Below are 27626 nucleotides of genomic sequence, written 5' to 3'. Positions count from 1 at the left end.
TCATAGCAACTTTCTCATGAAGAGACAACTATGAAAATTTAAGTTGTTGAAGTTCACTCACTGTCACAGAACTTGTTTCTTAGGAAAACAAGGAGGCCATGTTTAATTAATTCAAATTATTCTACACAATAACGTTTCTGGAAAAAACAATGAATACAAAATATAGTCTCTATGAGTATGAATCATACCCATCATCCTGTGTGGTGCTTACGCGCCGTCTGCTATATCAAGAGTATTTGAATGTGATAAATTGTGGATGATGTGATATCACACTGTATGATATCACATCATCTACAATTTATCACATTCAAATACTCTTGATATAGCAGACGGCACGTAAGCACCACACAGGATGATGCGTAAACACTACGTCCCACACTGATAACCAGATCGGCACTGAGTGAGCCACAGTACTCGCCCCCGCTTGCCTCCAGGACATGCGTGAGACAAAGCAAACGCCCGTTATTGGAACTGTCGAGTAAGACAGTTCCACATACAGGGATTTTTGTTGTTTTCTCAGAATTAGAGGACGGCCATTGACATAAAGTTTAAGGATTATTGATAATAGTTTTAAATATCTTGTACAAGTACAGTGATCCCTCGGTTAACGAACGCCTCGGTTAACGAAATTTCGGTTAACGAACTGCCTTCCATAAGAATCTTCAATTCGGTTAACGAATTTCTTACGAATCGACCTCAACATGTTTTCGCTTGCACTGACCGGGCAACCAGCTTTAGTATCAGTCTGCCAATACATTAATCGGTTCTAGGGCTTAAATTCCTTACTATTTTAGTAAATATCAAGAAGTTTATACTATTCAATAATTTTAAAAGTTTAATATTCAATTTTTTAGTCATTTTAACAATTATTGAACATAATTGAAGGTAAAGTGACTAGTTTAATGCGCGGCATCCAGCCTCTTAACACAGCAAACAGGAGTTAGTCTCTCTCTGTTTTCAGTGGAGGTAACATCTTGCTCGAGACTCTCTTCAACTAAACGCTTTTTTTCTGTGTTTCCAAGCAAGTTATTGGTCATTTTGAAATATATTTTACATATTGACAATATATAATGCAGTGCAATGTTGATTTAAAGAAAATAATCTTGAAATACACCAAGAGAACTAAAATTTTATGGGTGAAATGGTGCCATGGGGTGACTTCTCTTCCACCCCAATGTCTTCTCTTCTTCCTCTCCTCCACCCCCTTTCTAATTCCCATCATCATCATCATCATCCAGGAGCCTTCTACATACACACCTCAAAGTAAGTTAACTTTTCTACCATTTTTGTTGAATTTAGGCAATTTTCAGTGAGCTGGAACCAATTACCCAAAAACCCATTGAAACAATGGTTTCGGTTAACGAACTTTTCGGTTAACGAACAACCTGCTGGAACGGGTTGAGTTCGTTAATCGAGGGACCACTGTATAAATAAATAAACATATATGATATATTATATTACGGTATATAATACATATATATCGGGTGAAATAGGGGGTGCTGCAGTTCCACAGTGCCTACCGACGAGCTGCCACTGAGTATACCTCATGGGCCTTTGTCAAAAATCTTCGTTCATGATGTAATTTTGTTTCGGAAAAGAATGGTAAAGATAGTTTTTTTTTTACTGAGTGTACAACTGCTACATTCTAAGAATAGAACAGAAAAATTGTCTCAGGAATATTATGATTTGAAAATCAGATGTGCTAAATTAGAAGAAGAGAAACTAAAGAAGCAGTTGCCTTTAAAGAAGAAAAGCACAGGATGAAAAAATAAAATGCATAAATACAGTGGGGTATGCTATAACGAACGTAATTGGTTCCAGAACCTCGTTCGTTATAGCATTCGTTCGTTATAGGATTAATCCGTTCCAGGCCCCCAAATACAACCACTTAACACTGGAAAAATTCTGTGGAAAATGTAAAAAATACGGTACTTTATCTTACCTTAGTGTTATTCAGCATGCAGGTACCCCTAAACACTGGCACATCACTATCACTTCCACTGGGAGTCTTGGCTTTAAGGTCCTCAAACAATTGTCTGGCCTTCTCACAAATTATAGCTTCACTAATGTTACCACCTGCCATTTCTTTCTCCTTTATCCACACTAAGAGTAAATTTTCCATCTCTTCAATCACATTACACGTTGCTTTGCTAAGTCTAAAGATTCCCTTAGCCACTTACACAGTTTTTAACTCCTCTTTATTCTTCAAAATCGTACATATAGTCGATTTAGCCATCCCATATTCATCACTAAGTTTCGCAATGCTTCTTCCATTCTCACGTTTCTTTATAATTTCTTTCTTAGTTTCAAGGGTTATTAGCTTTCTCACTCGCTTTGGATGACTCATTGTTACAATTGTATACTTGTATAACAAAATAGTTATACAAATAACGCGAATTTCCACATCAAAAGACGAAATTTCAACAATAACAGCGGTGCACAATGAGACAAAGATGGCGCCTGTTGTGGGTCGCGGTACAACAATATTCATGCGCCAGGCAAAATAGTCCCGTATTCATCCGCGTTCGTTGTAGGAGTTGCGTTCGTTATAGCATTCTCAATTTTATAAGTAAAACCGTTCGTTATAGGAATATTCGTAGTACGATCCGTTCGTTATAGCATACCCCACTGTAAGTAAATATGATCTGATTGATATTGTTTTCTTAACAGTATTTCACATTTGTAATTTAACTAACAAAAATATGGAGTCCTTTGTCATGTGAAATATCAAAGTTTATGTTCTATAGACTACATATAGTATTTAATATGTTTTCATTTCCAGAACTCAACATAATTTTCTTTTTAATGACATGAAACTGTTTAATTGTATGCTAATTTTTCATAAGGAATGTGGGATTTGCTTTGCAGTTCTAATATACAGTATAGGTTAATGGTACAGTATTATGTATTCATTTTCCACAAGACATCTGATACAAGTTCTGTAATTTCAGTATAATATAACATTTTGTTTTACCTTATTCAAATTGGACAATCATTTTTGGAAGTTAGTGCCTATTGTCCATTAGAAATTGGACCATAATTTTCTATCTATTACAAGATACAATATAACTATAGATTCCTGTACTGTAATCTAAAATATTGTGCCTTCCATACAGAAGTCTCACCATAATTATATAGGGTAATTCTTTGGTGACATGTTCATTATTACCTTACATTAACCATTACTATATTACAGATTATTGTTACTTAATTGCATATACTTTTCAAGGGTTAACAGGGAAATGAAATGAGATGATTTTTATTCCAAACTTTATGGAGACTAATGTATGTTATTACAAAGATGAATGCTGCAAATATATTTGGACAGTCCCCCCCAAAAAACTATCGTTAGCCATGGGGTCAATGTGATTTGAGGCTTTCCAAAAAAAGTTACTCGATGTACAGTACTGTGTTTCTTAACGGATGGTAGTTTTACATTCGCGACCTTTGAGTATGAATGGGTAGATACGTTTGCAAACGATGTGAATCCTCCGAGGCTTCAGATCATATATTTCAAGACTCGGAGTGGATGTCGTAAATGGATACCAATGTCATGCCAGTCATCAATGGGATCTTACATCAAATGGAGTAAGAAATTATTGGGAAGATATCACAAAAAGTGAGAGGGGCTATCATTGCCCTTAACAATGAAGGTATACATAATGCTGAAACAGAGTTGAAAGTAAAGAAGTAAATATATTTGAGTACTGTATTGTACTGTACTCCAATAAAAATTTTGGGTAGAGTACCTTACATGGGCATCGTAAATGAAGTTTTCCTCCGACCATTCACATCAACTCATCCTTTTCACAGTGAATCAGCTCCTAGAAAGAGAGAAAAATTGAACAAAGTATTAAGATTGTGGAACTCTGAAGTGGCAAGTTGTTGAGGTAAACACTTGTTGGCCTTTTCTGAATTTATTGTTTATACACACTATGTACACTGACAAGACCTGAGAGGTTACTCTTAGTTAAGTGGTACACTTCCCTGTTCAGTGGTTGTGAGCAGAGAGAGAGAGATCGGTCAACTTGGTGATCGAACATGATTAGCTGAGCCAGTCCTGTGACACATGGGTGCCATGTTGTTACTGTAATACAGGTGAGGAAGGATTTGATAGTGTGGCCGATTACTGTCGTTAATTTAACTGTTAATATATATTCTTAAGGGGAATTTTCTAAACACAAATTTTAAGTACAGCTATTTATTCATTAACTCAATGGCATGGACACATTAATAGGTTATTGTATCAAAGTTACTAGACAATGACTCTCAGACACAAACAAGAAATGGATACACTTCCCACCTTAAGTAACTCACACTAATGGATCACTTTGACAATGACTCACGAGTGTCCTGAGGTGGCTGGGGAAGCTGCAGGTGTTGCTGAAGAGGGTGCCAGACTATGTCTCCTATGGGAGACTCTGCTAGCTGGAGCTCAGTGCTGGGAGTGGGGAGCTTGGGAGGGAAGTCTCCCTCTGAGAAGGAGCTGTCAGCCCCTTCCTTGTTACAATAATAATCCAAATCCTAATGGGAGAGAGCTGCACGGCCCTTATATTGGAGATCCCCAGCCCGAAGATGTCGTCACTAATCTGGGTGTGTCTGGTCAGGTGACAGGTGTACTGGCTGGAGGGTAGCTTCTTGAGTAATGCGGTCAGGTCGCCGTGTTAGCTAACGATGTGGCGGTGAGAACTCTGGGTCAGTGAGTTCACGACCTCTCTTGGATCAGGTCTGGACAGCTGTGTTTCCCAGGTGCGTGGTCATGTCACCAGTCAGTAATACTTCCTAACTACTACCACCCGGGTGTGTCTTGGTCAGGTGAGTTTCTGTAACACAGTCTTAACGCCGGTTTAACTCAGGTACCTTATGGCCATCAGCTCTCCTGGGTCAGGTCTTACTCTCACTGTAGGGTGTGTCAACCTATGTGGGTTACCACGTGGGCATCTACTTACTGTTATGTGTCGTACCTTCTGGGCTGTAAGCTATGGTCTGATAAACAATCATTACACCTCCCGCCAAGACCAAAGCTTCCATACCAGAGAACTGATGACACATATAAGACAGTAATATCATGTGCAGTATCAAGAATAGCCCCTGAGGTGATAATGCATTCTTACATATTTACAAACAATAACCTCATAGACACTGGTATGTATGTTTTTATACTAGCTTGGAGAAGTTTACATTGGTTCTGTAGAAGATGATGGTGATGTTTATTCGGTAAAGTTTTCATTCAGGTTTACAATTGGAAATGCATGTTTATAAATTATGCAGTTATACAGTTCAGCATGACTGTAGTCAGTGTAGGTACAGCATTCCCTTGCAATTTGAAGCCTTCGATTATTCACAGATGATACCCTGGATGTACCCAAGAATGAATGCAGGTACTTTTAAAGTTGGCGGCATGTTCGCGGCCGGGACAGGGAGCGTATGAGTTTTGTGGCATCCCGCAAGGTGTCTCTGTTATCCCAAGTGACTGGACCATGTGCCCACTCCGCCTCAGTCCAGGATAAATACTTGTTCGTCTCGCGTGTGTGCTACTCTGCTTTCTTATGTGTGTGACCGGGGAATGCTATCTCTAGACCACCAGGACACTAAAAACATTCCTAGACTTTGTTGTATTTCACACAAAGCCTGTTCATCGAGCTTATGGCGCCGCGAACCTCCAATTGGGGAATACCCGTGCCTCTTAGGTGATCAGAGTAACGTTTTACCAAATCCGGTTTTGGCGCCATAAGCTCGATGAACAGGCTTTGTGTGAAATATATCATTTATTTTTATTCATTTACATGCACACACCATACTAAAAGAAACGTAAAAGAAATAAATGACCTAAGTGCAAACCTGTACTGTACATGTACTAAATGATTACGGTACTAAAATTTTTATGTCTAGTGCGAATTATAGCTTGTTTATATTCAAATGAATCACTATCTTACAAGAATCCCAGCAATGTAAATTAAATTCTCCCAGGTCATTTCAGTGGCATTTTTTAAGAGAAAGGCTTAGTCTTTCTTAAGGACTGATAAACAAACACACATTAGACCTTCGGCTCCAACTGTCAAACATCTCACCTCACCTCCCCCTCCCTCCCTCCCCCTCCCATCTGCCCAGCCAGGGTTTTAGGCTTATAGTTTTTATCTTATAAAATATCACAGACTAAAGTTAGGAGAATATAATTTGTGTTGCTGGAATCTTTGCAAGACAGCGAATAATTTGAATATAAACACCATATATTTTGCACAAGAGATAAAAATTAATCACCTGTATAACATTACAGTTGTGATTTAAGAGTTATATATATATATACATAAATATATATATATATATATATATATATATATATATATATATATATATATATATATATATATATATATATATATATATATATATATATATATATATATAGTGATTTAAAGGTGATTTAGGGGAATTTTAGGAGTGTTTCTGACTTTATGCATTTTTGGCTTTACTTTGTATGTACTTTTCTGTGAGCTGGAACCAATCGCCCAATATCCCATTGAAATAATGGATTCGGTTAACAAAATTTTCGGTTTACGAACGACTCTGTGGAACGAATTGTGTTCGTTAACTGAGGGACCACTGTATACTGTATTACACAATGTTGAAGATAGAACACAGCCTTGTCTTACTCCCTGAATAACTGTGAACCAATTAGTAAGTTCACTATTTACTAAACTGAAGCCTACACCTACCAGAGTGCGGCAGTCAAGTGGATACAGCGTTTGCCACCTGTTCAGGGGCTTGGTGGTTCAATTTCCAGGCACTCCCAGTTGACCCAGCTGTAAATGGGTTCCTGAGTAAGTGAAGGTGGTACTGGCCATGCTGCCTCCTTGTGTACCACAGGTTTATAAGACAGTGTGCTGAATCCACACTGTTCCTAATGGACAGTCATGTTTCTGGGACCCACTCTAACTTTCACCATTTAACCAGTTACCCCACCCTCGAAGCACAAAGAACACAACACCTACCCTCATCCAATTCTCCAGGAAGACGAGTAGATCCAGGTGATGAGATTAGTGATGGGTTGTGGGATAAGGTGGGGCTAGAGGTCACAGCTCTTATCATGATTAATTGCTTCTGGTGTTGGAGGGCTTCTCGTGTCTCCTGAAGCTCCTTCTCCAGGTTATCAATTTTTGAGGTTTGTTCTTGCACCTGCTCCTCAAATTCTGCCCGCACAGACTGCAGCTTCTGGAGAATGAAACTGTATTCTATACTCTGATCAATTCACCACTCAAGAGGTCCGAACTTACCCTCATTGATGCTTAATGGGATTGAGAGGCCAATTAGAATTAGGTCTGAGGCTTATTTGGCCATTCATCAATCACACAAGCTCTTAAAATTAACCAATCACACAAGATCTTACAAAACTAACCAATCACACAAGATCTTACAAAACTCACCAATCACACAAGATCTTACAAAACTCACCAATCACACAAGATCTTACAAAACTCACCAATCACATAAGATCTTACAAAACTCACCAATCACCCAAGATCTTACAAAACTCACCAATCACCTAAGATCTTACAAAACTCACCAATCACCTAAGATCTTACAAAACTCACCAATCACATATCTTACAAAACTCACCAATCACACAAGATCTTACAAAACTCACCAATCACACAAGATCTTACAAAACTCACCAATCACATAAGATCTTACAAAACTCACCAATCACAGAAGATCTTACAAAACAGAAAAAACAAGAGTATGCATTGAAACTTGATATTCACAAATCTAATAAGACAGATTTAAGTTATTTAAGAATAAATTTCTTAAACACAAGAACGTTATGTGACATTGTGGTAGTGGTGTGGCATTGGTAGTTTAATAAGGTGGTAGTTGTATGGTATTTGTAGTGGTGAGGCATATATAATGGCATAGCAGTGGTGTGGCATTGATGGCAAGGAGATAGTGGTGTGTCAATGGTAGAAGTCTGGAAGTGGTGTGACTCTGGTGTTGCAGTAGTGCGGTAGTGGTGTGGTAGAAGTGTGGTATGGTAGTACTGTGATATTAAGTGTAGTAATGGTGTGGTAGTAGTGAAATAGTGGTGTGGCAGTGATAGTACAGTGGTAGTGGTGTGGCTGTGGTGTGATAGTGATGCGGTACTGATGTGGCAATGGTTGTTGCTTGACAGTGACAGAGGTTACAGTGGTAGTAGTGGTGTGGTAGTGGTGTGACAGTGGTTGTGGTGTGATGGTGGTAGATACGTGACAGTGGCAGTGGTGTGACAATCTTTATGGTGTGGTAGAGGTGTGGCAGTGGTGCTAAATATGGTAGTGGTAAGCGGTAGTATGCGGTAGTAGTGTAACAGTGGTAGTAGTGTGACGCGGGGACAGCGAGCTTTCTTCGACATCAGGATTTTTTATCCCATGGCCGCATGTCACCGTAACTTAGCTCTCGATGCTGCACATAGGAGGAACGAGAATGAAAAGAGAAGCGCATATGGGGAGAGAATTCAAAACGTAGATCAAGGCAGCTTCACTCCTCTAGTGTTCACAACTTCTGGTGGGATGGGACCAAGTGCAAGATGTTTCTATGCCAGACTCACGGAGGTGCTATCCGAACAGAAGCAGCAGCCCAGAAGTTATGTTACAGCCTGGATGAGATGTCGACTGTCTTTCTCTCTCCTTCGGTCGGCTTTGCTCTGCCTCAGGGGAACGAGAGCTTCTGCCCCAATTCCGACAACTGCTGCAGATATTGACTATGAGGCAACAGTCACTGAATGCCGCATAGATCTGCGGCTCAACTAATTCAACACAGATGGGATAGCTACTTATGTATTAGGATATTTAATATTAAGGTAATAAAATGGTGGCGAAGGTGTGGCTATTGGGGGAGACTGGAGGCCACGTGTAGCAGTGGTAGTAGTGTGACAGTGGCAGTAGTGTGGCAGTGGTAGTAGTGTGGCAGTGGCAGTAGTAGGGGTGTGGTAAGGGCAGTAGGGGTGTAAGAGTAACATACATACAAAGTACTGTAATAGAACCTACATTAGCAAACAGGTCCATATTGGAGGTGGAGTGGGAGGCAAGAAGCTGTTGTTGACGAGTGATGCAACCTCGAAGCTTTTCCATTTGGAGATGATGCTGTGGTGGAGGAGGATGTTATAGTGGAGCATGTGGATAACAGTACTATGGTGGAGTTATAATGGAGCATTGTGGATAAAGAGGAATTAGTACAGCTTCTGATGGGGTGTTTGTCTGCAAATAAAGTACAGTACCCTAAATTTCTCTTTGAATTATGAAAGAAGATATACTGAAAAGTCAGAAAAATGTAGGGTGGACATGCAAGAGCCTGTCAATGTTGTCCTGAATTGGTTGATATCAGAACAAGAAATATTTACATTATGCTATATAAATTAAATACACACTTGAAATGGGTGATTACCTAAGTAGCAATGTCGGAGTTTATATTACAAAGTATAAAGTTAGGATATCCTACAATATAAATTGATACTCAAGGTTTGCTGATGTGGATGGAGGTCAGGAATTAATGGTTGGGATTAGTTAGTGAGCCCTCCCCGATGGCGGCCTTTACTGAAGGTGGGGAGTATTTTGACATTCAATGGTAGCTGGTAGGATGCTCGCACAGACAAACCAATGTAGACTCTTGCAAAACTATTATTTAAATCTGGAGTAATTATTTACAATTCAGGTACAGTAATATTTCCCTTAGCCAGAATCCCTCAAACCAGGAACTTTCCAATAGCCGGAAATGACATTTTCTCAGAAAATCATTCCCAAGCCGATATTTTCAGAAAATTACGGCTTTGGGAAAAATTTTCCGAGGAGCATATTTTCTGGAAAATTCTGAGAAAATTTTCCTGGTAACTGGAAAATTCCGGGGACGGGGGATTTTTATTTTGGGTTTGAGAGATGAAAATTGGGCACTTTCCAGAAATTCTAAGATAAAATTTCCATTACCCAGAAAATTCCGCTTTAGAATATCTCCTTTAATGCCATGAGCCTCCACTTTTCTTATTAAGTCTTTCATGGGGGACTCTGTCGAAGGTTTTGCTAAAGTCGGGATATACCACATCATAATTGTGCCCCTTGTCCACTGATTCGAAAAAAGATGAAAAGAAAGTTAATAGATTAGTTAGACATGAACGCCCGCTTGTGAAGCCATGTTGGGAATCATTGATCAACTTGTGCTTCTCCAGGTGATTTTGAATAGAGTTTGAAATGATTGCTTCCAGTAATTTGCCTACAATTGATGTTAGACTGATTGGACGGTAGTTAGAGGATAGTGATCTACGGTGAGTTCTGCTATAACGCGTGTTTTGATAACGCGAATTTGCTCTAACGCGATTTACGAATTAGGAACGATATTTGTATAACGCGAATGCTTGTTTGCTATAACGCGATTTTTGCTTACTATTTCTCCAATTTTGTGGTACAGTGGGGTATGCTATAACGAATCTAATTGGTTCTAGAACCTTGTTCGTTATAGCATTCGTTCGTTATAGGATTAATCCGTTCCAGGCCCCCAAATACAACCACTTAACACTGAAAAATATAATATAAAATTGTAAAAATTGTAAAAAAGTGCATAAATATGCATCTAAACCCCTGAAATAAAGAATATCATTAATATTTGTAATAAAAAACAATAAATTAGAAAAAAAAAATTAAATAATGTTCGTTTTAGGAGTTTCGTTCGTTATAGCATTCTCAATTTTATAGGTAAAACCGTTCGTTATAGGAATATTCGTAGTAGGATCCGTTCGTTATAGCATACCCCACTGTATTAACTGTGAATATAGTAAAGAAGAATATCAACAAGAAGCGTTCTGGTGATAGAATTCCCGGTGATGATCGTAAAAGAAAGGATATAACACTTGAAGAGAAGCTCGATTTTATCAACCTCAAAATCACCCTTCTCCCCCATCAAGTAAAGTGTTACATTTACTGTATGATTTCATTATTAGATATGAATGTAACATTTATTTAGACTGTGCTATCCTTTGTGTTAGGCTAACTACTAAATTTTTTCGATTTCGAGTAATCTGCACCTAACCCTATTTTCTCCATAAGCCCTGTTATTTCTATTACGCGATTTTCTATAACACGATATTTTACAACAACACAATTATCGCGTTATAGCAGAACTACCTGTATATCAATTTTTTCGATACATACCAAAGTCCAATGCCCTGATTTCATCCATTTTGTTTCTCATACTTCTACTGTTTGCGTAGTAGACAATTAAGTTAGTCGTGTTCTAAGTCCTCTTTTTGACCCGTTTAGGTTTCAACTCCCTGCCTAATTTAGTTTTGTCATCATTCCTAGCACTATTTCCCTGTAACCTTTCGCTTTGTTTACCCGCTCCCACTGCAGTCTCCTCCACCCCCGTGCTCAAATGTTCTCCTAGCAGCTTGAAGACTTCTAACTTAATTGGAACTGCATTTATGGACTCTGGTAGTTTAGACCCAAGGAAAACATCCCCAGCACCCAGAAACATTCTGGAGAAGTGGGCTAGTGTCTGTGTGTACAAGATGTTGAGTTTAGACACTCAGAAACTTTTCCCAGTAACCGGAAAAAATTCCGGGATAAGGAATTTTAACGGGTTTGAGAAAGTCGTCTGGTTGGCCAGAAACCTCTCATCCCCGGAAGTGCTCTGCACCAATTGTTCTTGCTAATGGGGATATCACTGTACTTATAAACACATACAGTACTTAACAATCATATGAACTTTAAGACAATACTGTACAGAGGATTCCCAACTTCATAAAGTCCGACTGATGAATGCCCCCCGATACGAACGAGGGTTAAACTGAAATTTACAATATTTTATAAATCTGATGGCTTATTTTTTACTTTCATTTACTGTATTTTGAATTCTATTTCTTCTTTTGTCTTAAACTAAGTGATTTTAGATATATGTAAAGACTTAGGCTACGATACAGTGGGATTTTAAACATTGTTCTGTAAGTACGGCATGCACATAACACATGTTCCGACTTAAATACATTTCCGACTTAAGAACGTCGTCAGGAACAGAACTCATTCTTAACCCGGGGATCCCCTGTACTTATAAACACATATTTGACAAATATATACAGTCTGTACAGAACATGTGCCAGGTGGTGGAGGATGGCTCACCTTCTTTTCTGATTCTTCTATCTTTGTCCTAAAGCTCAGTTGTTGATTATCTATTTGTTCCTTTGCTGCTTCCAGTTCCTTATTCTTGCTCTCAAGGTCAGTCAATATCTTCTCTTCCCTCCCTTTGGCTGTAAAACATTAGTGTCATATAGCAAGATCCCAGTCCTAGGAAGTTCATATCCAAGGATGCCCCAACCTAAGTCCCACTAAGTCCCAGTACAGGGGGTCCTCGACTTACGAGCATCCGACTTCTGAATGAGCACAGATACGAACGAGGTCCCATAAGGTCAATTATTTTTAAAATCTGGCATAAGTACAATGGTTTGTAGTAGCTACGTACGAGGACTAGTTTGCATGGCATTGGGGGGGAGGCAGAGCAGCGCATAGGGAGTGATGCATCACACCCAATCACCTGCCTTGAGGGAGCGGGAGTGTCAGTGTGCTTTACCCTCATCACCTAAACGTGTGTGATCAAGTGCAAACTACTGTTTTTGTTAATTAAATCCCCTTTTCTGCCCTCGTTATGACTTCCAAAAGCAAACCTGATATAAGTGATGGTAGTGCATACAAGAAAAGGAAAACAATTACAATAAAAGTGAAAGTTGATGTAATTAAACATTCTGAAAAAGGTGAAACACCCTCAGTGATCGGTAAGGCTTTGGGTTTCAGTCGTTCAACAATTGGAACAATTTTGAAAGACAGCGAAAATTCTTGAATTTGTAAAAGGATCTAGACCAATGCACCCAACTGTGAAAACAAAATAAAGAAGTGGATTGTTAATTGAAATGGAAAGATTGTTAATGATATGGGTGGAAGATCAAAATCAACGAGATTTGCCTCTAAGTCTAACTTTGATTCAGGAAAGTAAGAACTTTGCATCACCATGATGAAAATGACGAAAAGTGTCAGTTTAACCATCCCAATAAAGCCTCTGTCACTCCTACAAATGCCTATCTCCACATGCAAGCCAGTCCCAGGTTTCAATGTAAGTGTTCAACTTTAATTTTTGCTTTTCTTTACTGTATTTTGTCATTTAATTTCTTCTTTTCTCTTAAATTAAGTTATTCGAGATGTATGATACAGTGCACATAGGGTATGTGTTCCGACTTACGGACGGCCTCAAGAACAGAACCTGTTCGGGACCCCCTGTACTAGGAAACCCCAGTATCTAATAGATCCTAGTCCTTTAACCTGTTAAAACAACCTACAGTCCCTAGACTCAGTGAACACAGCCCCATCATTATAGCCCAAATAAAAATAGCCTCAATCATTATAACTCAATTAAAACAGCCCCCAGTCCATATAGCCAATTACAACAGCCTCCAGTCCCTACATACAGCTGAAACAGGTCCAAATCCTTAAAGACCAAATTAAAACAACCCCCAGTCGCTATAGCTACACATAAAACAGGCATAGTACTTATAGCCCAAATACAAACAGTCCAACTCCATACAGACCCTATTAAAATAGGCCTGGTGGGGGGATGAATAATCTGTACCTGGCCTGATGGGGGGATGAATAATCTGTACCTGGCCTGGTGGGGGGATGAATAATCTGTACCTGGCCTGGTGGGGGGATGAATAATCTGTACCTGGCCTGGTGGGGGGGATGAATAATCTGAACCTGGCCTGGTCGCACTCATCAGAACACACAATTTACACCACTATTACCTAACGAAATATCAATTTGTTCACAACTTTTCTTTTATATATATATTTTGCAAAATATGTACACTTTACAATGGAATAAAGTTCATATTGAAATCAAATGAAATAATGATGGTATTAAGTGATGTGGTATAAACGTTTTCACTAAACATAAACAAACATGATGTGTTCTACTCTGTTACGTATAGAAATAATTATTTTTCGTGATTACTTATATAAAACTGTTTGTAGATAATTTATTCACACTGCTAATGTAACAAAACCCATCTTTTTATCTCAAATAGCACTGAAAAAGCTCTCTAGTGATAAACAGTAGCAGAAATCCCAGGGTTGTAAGAGGAACGGAAACCTTGATTACCAATGAACCTGTGATTGGGAAAACAGAAGGAGGTGAATTGTTTTATGCCGGCAGGCAGGTGGTGATGGTGCAGGTTGTGGTGAGGACTGCTAAGAGGGTGATAATGGTGTTGTAAGTGGTGGCAATATGTTGCATGGTGAGATAGGACTGAAGGAGGGAGTACCAGCACTTTACCTCCATCTACCATGGCCTCAGTCAGTTAGTCAGATAAAACAGACTCCAGTCAAAGCTGACCCAGTTAAAACAGGCTCCAGTCAAAGCTGACCCAGTTAAAACAGGCTCCAGTCAAAGCTGACCCAGTTAAAACAGGCTCCAGTCAAAGCTGACCCAGTTAAAACAGGCTCCAGTCAAAGATGACCCAGTTAAAACAGGCTCCAGTCAAAGCCGACCCAGTTAAAACAGGCCCCAGTCAAAGCAGGAGAGGCCTACCTTTTTCCTTGTTGTGGTTGAGGGCCTTCATGAAACCCAAGTCAGCCTCCAGTTTTGCCGTCTTAGCCTGCTCCTTCATCTCCTCCAACTCTCTCTTGCTGGCCTTAAGAGATCTCCATCATTATATATTCCTCCTACAAGTCCATAGTTTCAATCCTAAATTATGACTCAATAAGCACAGTATTTAAAAAGAAACTATCTCTCTCTCTCTCCTTCTCTCACCCACACACAAACCTGCTTTAAATTGATGTTTTCTTGACTTAACTGCTTCACCATCTCCTCCAAGCGGTGTTTTTGATCTGCATGGTAAACAAAATTAACCCATTGAGTACGATGAGTAAACACCCTCAATACAATATCACTGACTGAACACCTAGAATACAAAATTATTGACTGTACACCCTAAGTGCAATATACTCAACAGCACACCCTGAGTACTTCACCGACTTACACCCTGAGTACAAAATGGGCCAAACTCACCGACTTACTCCCTGAGTACAAAATGGGCCAAACTCAAGAATTTATCAAAATTATGTACCAGTAAACCATACATCATTTTAAAGTTAGCACATTGAATTTTATGATCCTGCAAAGAAAATGGTTCCAAACTGTCTATGGAATGAGTGGCATGAAAAAATGTTGTAGTAAGTGGACGAAGAAAATTTCATGCTGAAATTCATTTCTTTATCATTATTTGTCAGCGTATTTATTTGTTTGTTATAAAGGTACAGCTCGCTAAACGACAGGGTTAGGTTCCTAAAAAATAATCGTGAGGTGAAGTATCGCAGATAAGGCGCATTATAACACAGGGTTCAATGGGATACGTTCCCAGCCAGTCCCCAAAAACAATTGTATCGCCAACGCAAAAGTTCCTACACTTATAAAATCAATAGAAAACAATTAACAACAATCACCACATCATGAAGAAAGGCCTAGTCATCATCACATGTCCCCTTCAAGACTAAGGGGACTCTTGTAGGTGGAGTGGAGATGTCACTCTGACTCCCACACAGCACTTTGAGTAGCTAATGATGTCATGTGACCTCATGGGATATATGTGATAGGCTGATGCATCTCATAGATGGCCCCCCACAACCCCAGGCTAGCATCAAGACACACTTAGTTCATTACTTCTTTGTCACCAGCCACTCTACAAGGTTAACCTATTGCTCGCTCCTGTTTTAGTGTACAGTTTGTTGTACAGTACTGTCCAATTACTGTACATAGGACACAATCTACAACACAAGGTGTAAGCAGTGTGAAGATGTGAACAGTGATTACAGTGTGGAATTTTAAGGTTAATTAACAGTGTGTGAACACAGTACTGTACATACACTACCTCATATAGCAGAGGCCACTGTTTGCATACCGCTCATTACTGTACCAGGACACACTCAAGTAAGTACTGTATTGTACAGTGTTAAGATGTGAAAAGAGATTACAGTGTATAATTTTACATTCTGAATTAACATTGTGTGAACACTACATACTCTAATGAGCATAGCAGTGGACAGTGTTTGTGTACTGTAGCATCAGTATCATCAAGTGTAGCGTAATTTCAGTATGTTCTGTACTGTGTTTACATGTATTACAATGCCGAATGTTACAGAGAAAACCCATGGCACCAAGGGGTCGAAGAAAAGCCCAGATGAGGAACCAAATGAAGCAGCGCAAGATCGGTGAATATTTCTCTACGGCCCCCAGGTGTCCTAGTGCTGTCTCCCCAGTACCAGTGGTGGCAGCATTTCTGATCCTAGCCCCAGCCCTAAACATCAGAGATAGGAGACCTACCACTATATCCATCACCACATGACTCATCACCACGACCCAGCACTTTGTCGGCAGTGGAAATCATTCGTGCCAGTCCTGACTTGCCTCTGTCATCCATGGAGGAAGAGGAGAGTGGTAGTTAACACCACCTGCCTGCCTCCATCACAAACTCAAAGCAACAGCATCTGTTGATGAGTTTTGTACTTTATACAAAATGTATTGTACATTGTACATTATTCAACAGCATAGTAAGTAAAGTATGTGAGAGCAGTATAAGAGATGTCATGATGGAACATCATCTATGAAACAACCTTGAAAAGGATAACCAAAACGGTTTTACGCCAGGACGCTCCTGTTTAACAATTACAGTGCTGTAATCATGGTATACTGGATGTTTGGACCAAAATTCTTAAACAGAATGGTAATATCGACAATATATACATAGATTTTGCCAAGGCTTTCAACAGCGTACCCCATGAAAGGGGTACAGTGTTGCAGGGAATGGTACAGTGTTGAAGGGGAAGGTACAGTGTTGAAGGGGATGGTACAGTGTTGCAGGGGATGGTACAGTGTTGAAGGGGATGGTACAGTGTTGCAGGGAATGGTACAGTGTTGCAGGGAATGGTACAGTGTTGAAGGGGAAGGTACAGTGTTGAAGGGGATGGTACAGTGTTGAAGGGGATGGTACAGTACTGAAGGGGATGGTACAGTACTGAAGGGGATGGTACAGTGTTGAAGGGGATGGTACAGTGTTGAAGGGGATGGCTTCATCTTGGCAGTAAACACCATCAGGTCCATTCGTCTGCCCTAACTCCTCAAACAAGTATATTTCTTGGTCTTCTCAACAAGTTTACCTCAAGATGCCAGTTTAAAAATAACAAAATAATAATAACCACACTATTTAAAAGTTTAATCAAGATATATGCACAGTAAAAGTATACAAAGCTTTAATGGTATGTACAGTATTATAAATAATTTTATCATTCTCGTCTCTATTAAAGACTCAGAACTATTTACTATACCTATAAGTGGCACCAGAGAGGCATAGTTGGCACCCAGCTCCCCCAGCTTCCTCGTCACATCCTCGATTAATGGCTGAATCTTCATCCACATGTGCTTGAACTGATCTCTCTCTGCCATCACCTTCACTAGTTCCTCATCCGTCATTGCCTTCTGGTGGCTCACTTGTGCCACCCGCTGTGAAAGAACACTATTAACAGTGCTATAATTACATGTGTTGCAAGTGTTAGCCACATGTCATAGTTATAATGGGGTGTTGTAGATATCATATAATGAAAGGTTTTAGTTATAATGAGGTGTTGTAGATATGGTGATATCCCCGTTAGCCGGAACAATTGGTGCAGAGCACTTACGGGAATGAGAGATTTCTGGGTAACGAGACGATTCTCTCGAACCCGGAAAAATATCCCTCATCCCAAAATTTTTTTGGAATTTTCCGGGTGACGTAAATGTTTTTCTTCGAATTTCCAAAAAATGCGACCGATTTTCATCTCTCAAACCCTGAAAAAAACTCCCCCATCCCTGTAATTTTCCGGGTTTCAGGAAAAATTTCTTGGAATCTTCCGGAAAATGTGCCCCTCGAAAAATCTTTCCCAAAGCCGGGATATTCCGGAAAATTACGGCTTTGGGAACGATTTTCCGAGAAAATTTCAATCCAGCTATTGGAGAGTTTCGAGTTTGAGGGATTCCGGCTAACGGAGATATTACTTATATAATGAAAGGTTTTAACCTGGGCACACACTAACCCAGCGATTTTCAACCAATGTGCCTCGAAGCATCCGTAGGTGTGCTGCGGAAGTTTAAATAGCATTTGGATACGTTTTGACATTACTGGTACTTTTATGGAGCTCATTAAACAAATTTTTTTTCAATGACGTAATAAATAAACAAATGTGTTGTTCATTAAAAGCCCAAATGGCAGTTTTAAATTATCTCCTTAAATCCTTAATTTCTTTTAAATGATCAAATCTATCTTTAAATACTGATGGTGTGCCTCGATCATTTTAGTGCCTGGCTCACTGTGCCGTGAGATGAAAAAGGTTCAAAATCACTGCACTAACCAATGCACCCGTTAACTTTCTTGTTGAAGGAGGAGAGAAGTGCTTGGTGAGAAAGGGAGGGTGGAAGGGAGGCGCTTTGTGAGGGAGTGAGGTGCTTGGTCAGTGTGGGAGGGAGGAATCTGAGGTACAAAGGAGAAATATGCAGCACAGCACAAGGGAGGATGATGGGGCAAGATAGAAAAAGTGAGTTGGGGAATTCTGTTGTTAAAGATTAAAGACTATGATAATGGTGATGCAGGCAGTAGTACATGATGGTGCCAATGGTATTAATGGTGTTAAAGGGATCCATTATAATGGTGCTAAAAGCAGTCATGACAGCTTGATGGGAGGGGGGGGAGGTTGGTATTTGATGCAAGTTGCTCATCAGAGAGAGAGAGGGGATTGAAGAATGAAGGAAGGGAATGATGGCTTTAAATTTTTCACTGTATTATCTCAGGTATTATCTCAGAGTAATAGATGAGGACTCTTATTTTATGATTATTATAATGTGTCATCCATTTCCTTATTTATAATTTTTTTGTAGTTGTTCCAGTTTTAAACAATGGTAATTAGATATATGTGTATATATATATATATATAATAATTTGATATAATATGAGGACAAATGGTGAATTTACTTTTTATTTATATTCTCTTCACCACTGATCGCCTCGTTGGCCACTTGGGCGATCGGTCACGTCTCTGTTAAGCACTGCTGGCAAGTACTGGGCATGCACCGGCTCTTGAATGTATCTGAACCTGCTCCAGTGTTGGTCAAGTCTGGCCTTGAAAGAGATCACACTCTGTGCTGTCACAACACTCTCTGGCATATTGTTCCAAGAGTTCACAACTCGCACTTCAAAAAGCTACCCCTTATTGTAATAACAGCTACAGTATGATAATGGTGGTGCAGGCAGTAGTACAGTACATTGTACAGTACATTAATTATTGTAATAATAGCTATGATAATGATGGTGCAGACTGTAGTACAGTACATTGTACAGTACATTAATTATTGTAATAATAGCTATGATAATGGTGGTGCAGACTGTAGTACAGTACATTGTACAGTACAGTAATTATTGTAATAATAGCTATGATAATGGTGGTGCAGGCAGTAGTACAGTACATTGTACGGTACATTAATTATTGTAATAATAGCTATGATAATGGTGGTGCAGACTGTAGTACAGTACATTGTACAGTACATTAATTATTGTAATAATAGCTATGATAATGGTGGTGCAGACTGTAGTACAGTACATTGTACAGTACAGTACAGTAATTATTGTAATAATAGCTATGATAATGGTGGTGCAGACTGTAGTTCAGTACATTGTACAGTAATTATTGTAATAACAGGTGTGATAATAGTGGTGCAGACTGCAGTGCAGTACAGTACATTGTACAGTACAGTAATTATTGTAATAATAGTTATGATAATGGTGGTGCAGACTGTAGTACAGTACATTGTACAGTACAGTAATTATTGTAATAATAGTTATGATAATGGTGGTGCAGACTGTAGTACAGTACATTGTACAGTACAGTAATTATTGTAATAATAGTTATGATAATGGTGGTGCAGACTGTAGTACAGTACACTGTACAGTGCAGTAATTATTGTAATAATAGTTATGATAATGGTGGTGCAGACTGTAGTACAGTACATTGTACAGTACAGTAATTATTGTAATAATAGTTATGATAATGGTGGTGCAGACTGTAGTACAGTACATTGTACAGTACAGTAATTATTGTAATAATAGTTATGATAATGGTGGTGCAGACTGTAGTACAGTATTGGGGGTCCTCATTATCTGTGGTTAATTGGGACTAGAAAAACGCCTCTCATACCTAATCCACTTAAAGAGGAAAATTAATCCCATAAGAAATAATGGATATACTATAGGTTAAATCTGGACCATGACATAGTACACAACACAAAATAATTTTATTTTTATTTTAACAATTATTGACCAAAGAAACATTTGATAACACATTATTTTAATAAATTATTTAACTTAATAAGTTATCTAACATCCTTGAACCTTTCACTGCATCGGCCAATTTTGGTGGTATTCCCCAATAAGTGCTAAAATTCACTAAAAAATTTAATTGCTTACATTAAACAGTCCATTAAAAGTGATTGGTTACCGTGATTCAGATTGGGGTGCATCGGAAGACAGGCATAGTATTACAGGTTACAGTTATCAGTTAAATGAAGGTGGTCCATTGATTTCTTGGAAATCTAAGAAACAGAATGTTGTAGCATTGTCCTCATGTGAAGCTGAATTTATGGCTTTAACAGCAGCTATGCAAGAGGCTAATTTCTGAAGACAGTTGTTAACTGATATGCAAAATTCTAATAGAGAACCTGTAACATTGAATGCTGATAATCAGGAAGCTACTGCATTGGCTAAGAACCCTGTACATCATCAAAGGTCGAAACATATCGATATTAAGTACCATTTTATTAGATCAGACGTAGAAGATGGTAATATTAATCTGCAGTATGTTCCTGCAGAAATAATATTGTTCACTAAACCAGTATCTAAAGAGAAACTAGAGAAGTTTGGTATTATAAGAGGAGTACCTTAGTTTAAGAGGGGGTGTTAGATATAAACTAGGTTACCCCATATTTACTTGTAATTCATATTTGATTATAGTTAGTATTTAACTTTTCATTATTAGTGATTGATTGATTTAGTGTGTATTACTAATTGGTTGATGTGGAACTTATGTGAATAGGTTCTATTGTGTTTTCTGTTAGTTGTGTGATGGAGCACCACTTTGCTGCACATGTATTAGAAAGAAAAACAACGCTTGTGTCATTGTCTGAGCCTCTCGTATCATATTTCGTTGTTATCCACCAAAATGAACACTGTAATATCAACACCGAGTGCTTCTTACAAAGCGACCATGGGGATACCGCAGCATCGTGTACACCACAGAAGTTCTTGCAATTGGCCCCAAATACGAAGGGTAACTTAGGGCACCTATTATGCACATAGAATGCCCTCATTCAGCCCAAGGACTACAGTTACTGATGTTAAGGCACCGAGTGTGAACTATTTCAAGATCAGATTTGGTGCTGGTACATGTCCAGTACTTTCCAACAGTGTAACAGAGACGTGACCGATCGCCCAAATGGCTAACGAACCGATCAGTGGCGAAGGATCAAGCGAAGTTAAGTGAAGGAAATTGGTGGCTATAATGGTCTAACACTTCGTAGTTCTTATCCTAAAAATAATAAATACCATTACCTTTTACTGTAAAGGTGTAGAAGAGGGTGACCGCCAAAAGGAATTGTCTGAATTGGTTGAATTTTTTTTTCTAAACACTAGTACCATGATATTAAACACATAAATGGAAACGACAATTCATAGAACCTGACCTAACGTACCCAACCTACGGGTTTGTTAGGTCAGGTTCTATTAGGTTCTATGCATTACCTTGTTAATTTGTGTGTTAAACAACTTACCTTAATAGTGAGGTTGATATACATAAGCAATGGCGAGGAGGAATACATGGAAGAGTTCACCATCATTTAGGAAACATCTTTTGAACAGGGACTCAGCAAGATAAAGAACAAAAATGGAGCTGGGGCAGAATTGTGAAGCAGGATATAGATTGTCAGGCTCTATTAGGTTTTATGTATTGCCCTTTCCATTTATGTGTTTAATATTATGGTACTAGTGTTTAGAAAAAAAAATCAACCAATTCCTTCTGGTCACCCTCTTGTACACTCTTTACCCCTTTTGACTATCACAAAATACTCCACATACCTTCAATAATTCAATAATGTCAGTTTCAAAGTCAGCCTCACCCAGATCCATGATTAAAGGTGTGAAGATTCAACACTTGATGATCCTGCAGCAACTGACCTGGTGGAGAAAAAGGAGGCTTCTTGACCAGTGGCCAACCAGTGGTGCCATTTACAAATTTACATTCCCGCTATATAGATAATATGATAAATATAGAAAGTATGGTACATAGAAGTATAACTAATTAAGACACCCGTGGGCATAATTTAAAACACGACTTTTCATTTATTTTTAAACCTGCTGGTATTGCAAGAAAAGAATTGTCCCCATTCTGTTGGAAGTTTATTTTTCATTATATTTAACTGGCTGAATATCCGTTCTACTTCAGCATTAGAGTTGGGAATGACGAGAACTGATAAAGCAAACTCCTTGAATGGATTACTTTTTTTACTTTTATCCTCTTCACCACTGATCAGCTCGTTGGCCGCCCGGGTGATCGGTCACGTCTCTGTCACACACTGGTGGCAGTACTGGGCATGACCCGGCTCCTGAATGTACCTGAACCTGCTCCAGTGTTGGTCAAGTCTTGTCTTGAAAGAGCTCACACTCGGTGCCGTTGTAATGACCACGGTCATACACGTCAGTTAACGTAAAATTAGCCGATCCATATTACGCTCAATAGCCCACAAAACATGTAGCTATGCTTTCTTATTGAAGTTCCACATCTGAAGAGGCCGTTTTCTCAGCGCTTCAGGACGCCTGAGTCTGCCGTTTTCTCTCAATCTTCAATGTACCCGAGACTTCATTATTCCTTAGTAATGACAGAATTTGAAATTGCAACCGTGGTTGCAATTTTTTTTTTTTTACGGGAATTAGCCAACCCGGGCACAGGTCAAACGACCCACAACGGAGCCTGGGGGGTGAAAAAAAAGGAACGGAAAGAAATTGAAAATATAGAAAGAAAGGTTATACTGTATTAATCTACACCACGAAGATGCCGGAAAACCAGCTTTTTAAAGTGAGACAGATTGTATAAGTATGGAAACATAGAAGAAGGAAGAGCATTCCACAGTTTGGCTGTGTGAGGAAAGAAGGAGATACTATAACGGGTTATTCTCGTGTGACCGACATCCACAGAGAAAAGGTGGGCACCGCGGGCAAGACGTGTGTTACGAGCCCATGCCAAATCCACAGAACATTGCCCGTTAAAGTACTTGTAAACGAGAGAGAGTGGAGCAACATTGCTGTTAAGAGAAAGGGAAGAGAGATTGGCGACTAAAGGAGGAGAGATAATAAGACGAAATGCCTTTCATTCCACCCTCTCTAATAGTTGGACAGAAGAGGAGCCACCCCAGATATGAGAGCAGTACTCCAAGTTGCTGCAAGTACCAGAGAATCTGAAAAAAAAAATAGCTATACCACAGGAGGTGGGCGCCTCGAACTGGTTAACTAAGTTACCGATAAGGGCAAATGGTTTCAGTCTCAATAAATAAGAATTTACAGATGCCAATGCTCTAAGGTACGGTAGGTCAGTAGAAGGTTTGCCTTCCCAATGCGTGTGTGGCTCTTCCTATGACGTCGATCACGCCATTGTGTGCAAAAAGGGGGTTTCATATGCAAGAGGCATGACGAAGTAAGGGATCTCACAGCAAATATGTTGAAGGAAATTTGCCGTGATGTCAGGATAGAACCGACCCTCCTTCCATTGGATGATGAGATTTTCCAACATAGGACTTCAAACACATCCAACGAAGCCCGTATTGAAGTCAGTGCGCGAGGAATCAGGACGCGGGGACAGCGAGCCTTCTTCAACATCAGGATTTTTTTATCCCATGGACGCATGTCACCGTAACTTAGCTCTCAATGCTGCACACAGGAGGAACGAGAACGACACGATAAGGGCATACGGGAAGAAAATTCAGAACGTTGATCAAGGCAGCTTCACTCCTCTAGTGTTCACAACCTCTGGTGGGATGGGACCAAGTGCAAGATGCTTCTACGCCAGACTCACGGAGGTGATATCCGAACAGAAGCAGCAGCCCAGAAGTTATCTTACAGCCTGAATGAGATGTCGACTGTCCTTCTCTCTCCTTCGGTCGGCATTGCTCTGCCTCAGGGGAACGAGAGCATCGGCCCCCAAAGCCGACAACAGTTGCAGGTATTGACTATGAGGCAACAGTCACTGAATGCCGCATAGATCTGCGGCTCAACTAACTCAACACAGCCAGGGTAGCTACTTATGTATTAGGATATTTAATTTTAAGGTAATAAAATGGTGGTGAAGGTGTGGCTATTGGGGGAGGCTGGAGGCCATTAAAAAAAGTAGTAAAAGTAGTAGTAGTAGTGTGTGTGTGTGTGTGTGTGTGTAGACAGAGAAAACTGTCACACTACCATCTTCCATGATGAGGATGGCGTGAGATGCACTTAAGGCATCTTCATGTTTGGAGAAAGAGACCAAAGCGTCCAAACCTGGTTCTCTCTCCTGAAATTTCATACCAATTGCTGTATTTAGTCCAAATGTGCTAAACATGTCAGTTATTGTTTCATAATCGTAATTGGGTGGTAGCAGCTTATCGTGAATCACATTTTCTCGCTTGGTTGGTTTGGGATGTTTGGCCACCCTTGAAGGGGATGAGGGTAAACTATAAGGGCTTAAGGTGACAATTCCTGAGTCCTTATTCACATAGTCCTTTTAGTAGTCCGGGCTTGAGCTGAGGTTGGCAACATTGCTGGCAGGAGTATTATTACGAGTTCCTGAAGAGAAACATCTGTTGATGAGCCGGGATCGTTAGGGTTAGTATATGGCCTCGAATCTGTGGTTGTAAATGCCCCAAAAATAATAATAATGATAATAAAAATAAAAAATAAATAATAATAAAAAATAAATAAAAAATAAATAAAAAATAATAAATAAATCTTTCACCTTCCCCATATGATAAACCAAATAGAGGTACTAACCGGACACTCACGGTGCCACAAACACCAGAGAAGTATACTAATGGCTTTCAATGACCTGTCAACATTACCTTTGTGTTATAGGTTGCTGATGATTCCGTTAGTGCAGCTTTGCATTAATGGTCTTCATGTCAATACAGAGTTGACAAGGCACAGCTGACTGCATACTACACTACAATAAATACTACACTACACTGCAATAAACGCTACATACTACACAATAACAATGAGCACTAAACACTACAATAAGTAATACACAGACCACATCAATAAACAACAAACACTACACTACAAGAAACACTTCACACTACACTACAAGGAACACTACACTACAAGAAACACTTCACACTACACTACAACAAACACTACACTACAAGAAACACTTCACACTACACTACAAGGAACACTACACTACAAGAAACACTTCACTACAAGAAACACTTCACACTACACTACAAGGAACACTACACTACAAGAAACACTTCACACTACACTACAAGAAACACGGCACATTACAAGAAACACTTCACACTACACTACAAAAACGCACACTACAAGAAACACTTCACTACACTACAACAAACACTACACTACAAGAAACACTTCACACTACACTACAAGGAACACTTTACTACAAGAAGCACTTCACACTACACTACAACAAACACTACACTACAAGAAACACTTCACACTACTACAAGACACTACACTACAAGGAAACACTTCACACTACACTACAAAAGAGACACTACTACAAAAATACTTCTAAAAACACTTCACACTACACTACAAGAGACACTACTACAGAAAAACACTACACTACCTACAAAAACACTTCACTACTACAAAACCTGACACACAGAAACGCTCACACTACACTACAAGAAACACTACACTACAAGAAACACTTCACACTACACTACAAGAAACACTACACTACAAACACTTCACACTACTACAACACACACAAAAAACTAACTTCACACTTTACACTACAACAAACACTTTACACTACAAGAAACACTTCACACTACACTACAAAGGAACACTACTACAAAAACACTTTACACTACACTACAAACACTTCACACTACACTACAACAAACACTACACTACCAAAACACTACACTACAAGAACACTACACTACAAAACACTTCACACTACTACAAGGAACACTTCACACTACACTACAAAAAACACTACTACAAGAAACACTTCACACTACACTACAACACTACACTACAAAACACTTCACACTACACTACAAGAACATACACTACAAAAACACTTCACACTACACAAAGACACTACACTACAAAAACACTTCACTACAAGAAACGCTACACTACACTACAAGGAACACTACACTACAAAGCACTTCACCTTACACTGAAAAACACTTCACACTACACTACAAAAACACGGCACACTACAAGAAACACTTCACACTACACTACAACAAACACTACACTACAAGAAACACTTCACACTACACTACAAGGAACACTACACTACAAGAAACACTTCACACTACACTACAAGGAACACTACACTACAAGAAACACTTCACACTACACTACAAGGAACACTACACTACAAGAAACACTTCACACTACACTACAAGGAACACTACACTACAAGAAACACTTCACACTACACTACAAGAAACACTACACTACAAGAAACACTTCACACTACACTACATTAAACACGACACACTACACACTCGGCTACACAATGTTTATTTTCCCACAGCTAGCACGACCCCTCCCCCTCCCCCTCACCAGTACCATCAATCATGTCATACTCAGAATATTGGTCATTTCCTTATTACTAACAAGCAGAGTACAGTGTTGAGGACCCTTATCACTACCTACCCGCAGGTTCACCGCCACCTACCTGTACGTACACCATCACATACCTGCAGGTTAACTACCATCTACCTGCAGGTTGACCACAACCTGCCTACAGATTCACCACCACTCTCATGCAGGTTCACCAGCACAAACTCAAGGTTACCCGCCGCATCCTGAAGCTTCAATACAGCTACCTACAGGTTCACCACCACTACCTGAAGGTTCACCCCCACTACCTGAAGGTTCACCCCCACTACCTGAAGGTTCACCACCACTACCTGAAGGTTCACCCCCACTACCTGAAGGTTCACCCCCACTACCTGAAGGTTCTACTACCTGAAGGTTCACCACTACTACCTGAAGGTTCACCACCACTTCCTGAAGGTTCTACCTGAAAGCTCACCACCACTACCTGAAGGTTCGCCACCACTACCTGAAGGTTCACCACCACTACCTGAAGGTTCACCACCACTACCTAAAGGTTCACAACCACTACTACCTGAAGGTTCACCACCACTGAAGGTTCACCACCACTACCTGAAGTTCACCACCACTACCAGAAGGTTCACCACACTACTACCTGAAAGTTCACCACTACTACCAGAAGGTTCACTATCACCAATACCAGA

General features: G+C 39.6%; 1 protein-coding gene across 8 annotated transcripts; it reads right to left on the bottom strand.

The window, feature by feature from the left end:
- Positions 1 to 3253: 3253 nt before the first annotated feature.
- On the bottom strand, positions 3254 to 22782 carry LOC121869252 (myosin-11-like). 8 transcript variants are annotated; one of them, XM_042370498.1, is made up of 10 exons: positions 22628 to 22721; positions 22207 to 22305; positions 17381 to 17555; positions 14823 to 14887; positions 14589 to 14691; positions 12135 to 12262; positions 9021 to 9116; positions 6993 to 7212; positions 6717 to 6803; positions 3254 to 3824 (listed from the first exon to the last, which is right to left on the bottom strand). In XM_042370498.1, exons 2-9 carry the CDS (start codon positions 22255 to 22257, stop codon positions 6730 to 6732), a joined length of 912 nt encoding a protein of 303 aa, XP_042226432.1. In that variant the 5' UTR covers positions 22258 to 22305; positions 22628 to 22721; the 3' UTR covers positions 3254 to 3824; positions 6717 to 6729. The 8 variants fall into 8 exon arrangements, with proteins under 8 accessions (XP_042226432.1, XP_042226434.1, XP_042226428.1 ...); XM_042370500.1 differs by lacking the exon at positions 6717 to 6803 and having other exon boundaries at positions 22628 to 22707; XM_042370494.1 differs by lacking the exons at positions 6717 to 6803; positions 22628 to 22721 and adding an exon at positions 22744 to 22782 and having other exon boundaries at positions 3779 to 4087.
- Between the last annotated feature and the right edge of the window lie 4844 nt (positions 22783 to 27626).

The sequence above is a fragment of the Homarus americanus genome, unplaced genomic scaffold, assembly GCF_018991925.1.
Source record: "Homarus americanus isolate GMGI-L3 unplaced genomic scaffold, GMGI_Hamer_2.0 scaffold53975, whole genome shotgun sequence".
Lineage (NCBI taxonomy): Eukaryota > Metazoa > Arthropoda > Malacostraca > Decapoda > Nephropidae > Homarus > Homarus americanus.
Note: the sequence above shows the minus strand (reverse complement) of the source record. Positions and strands in the feature narration are given on the sequence as shown.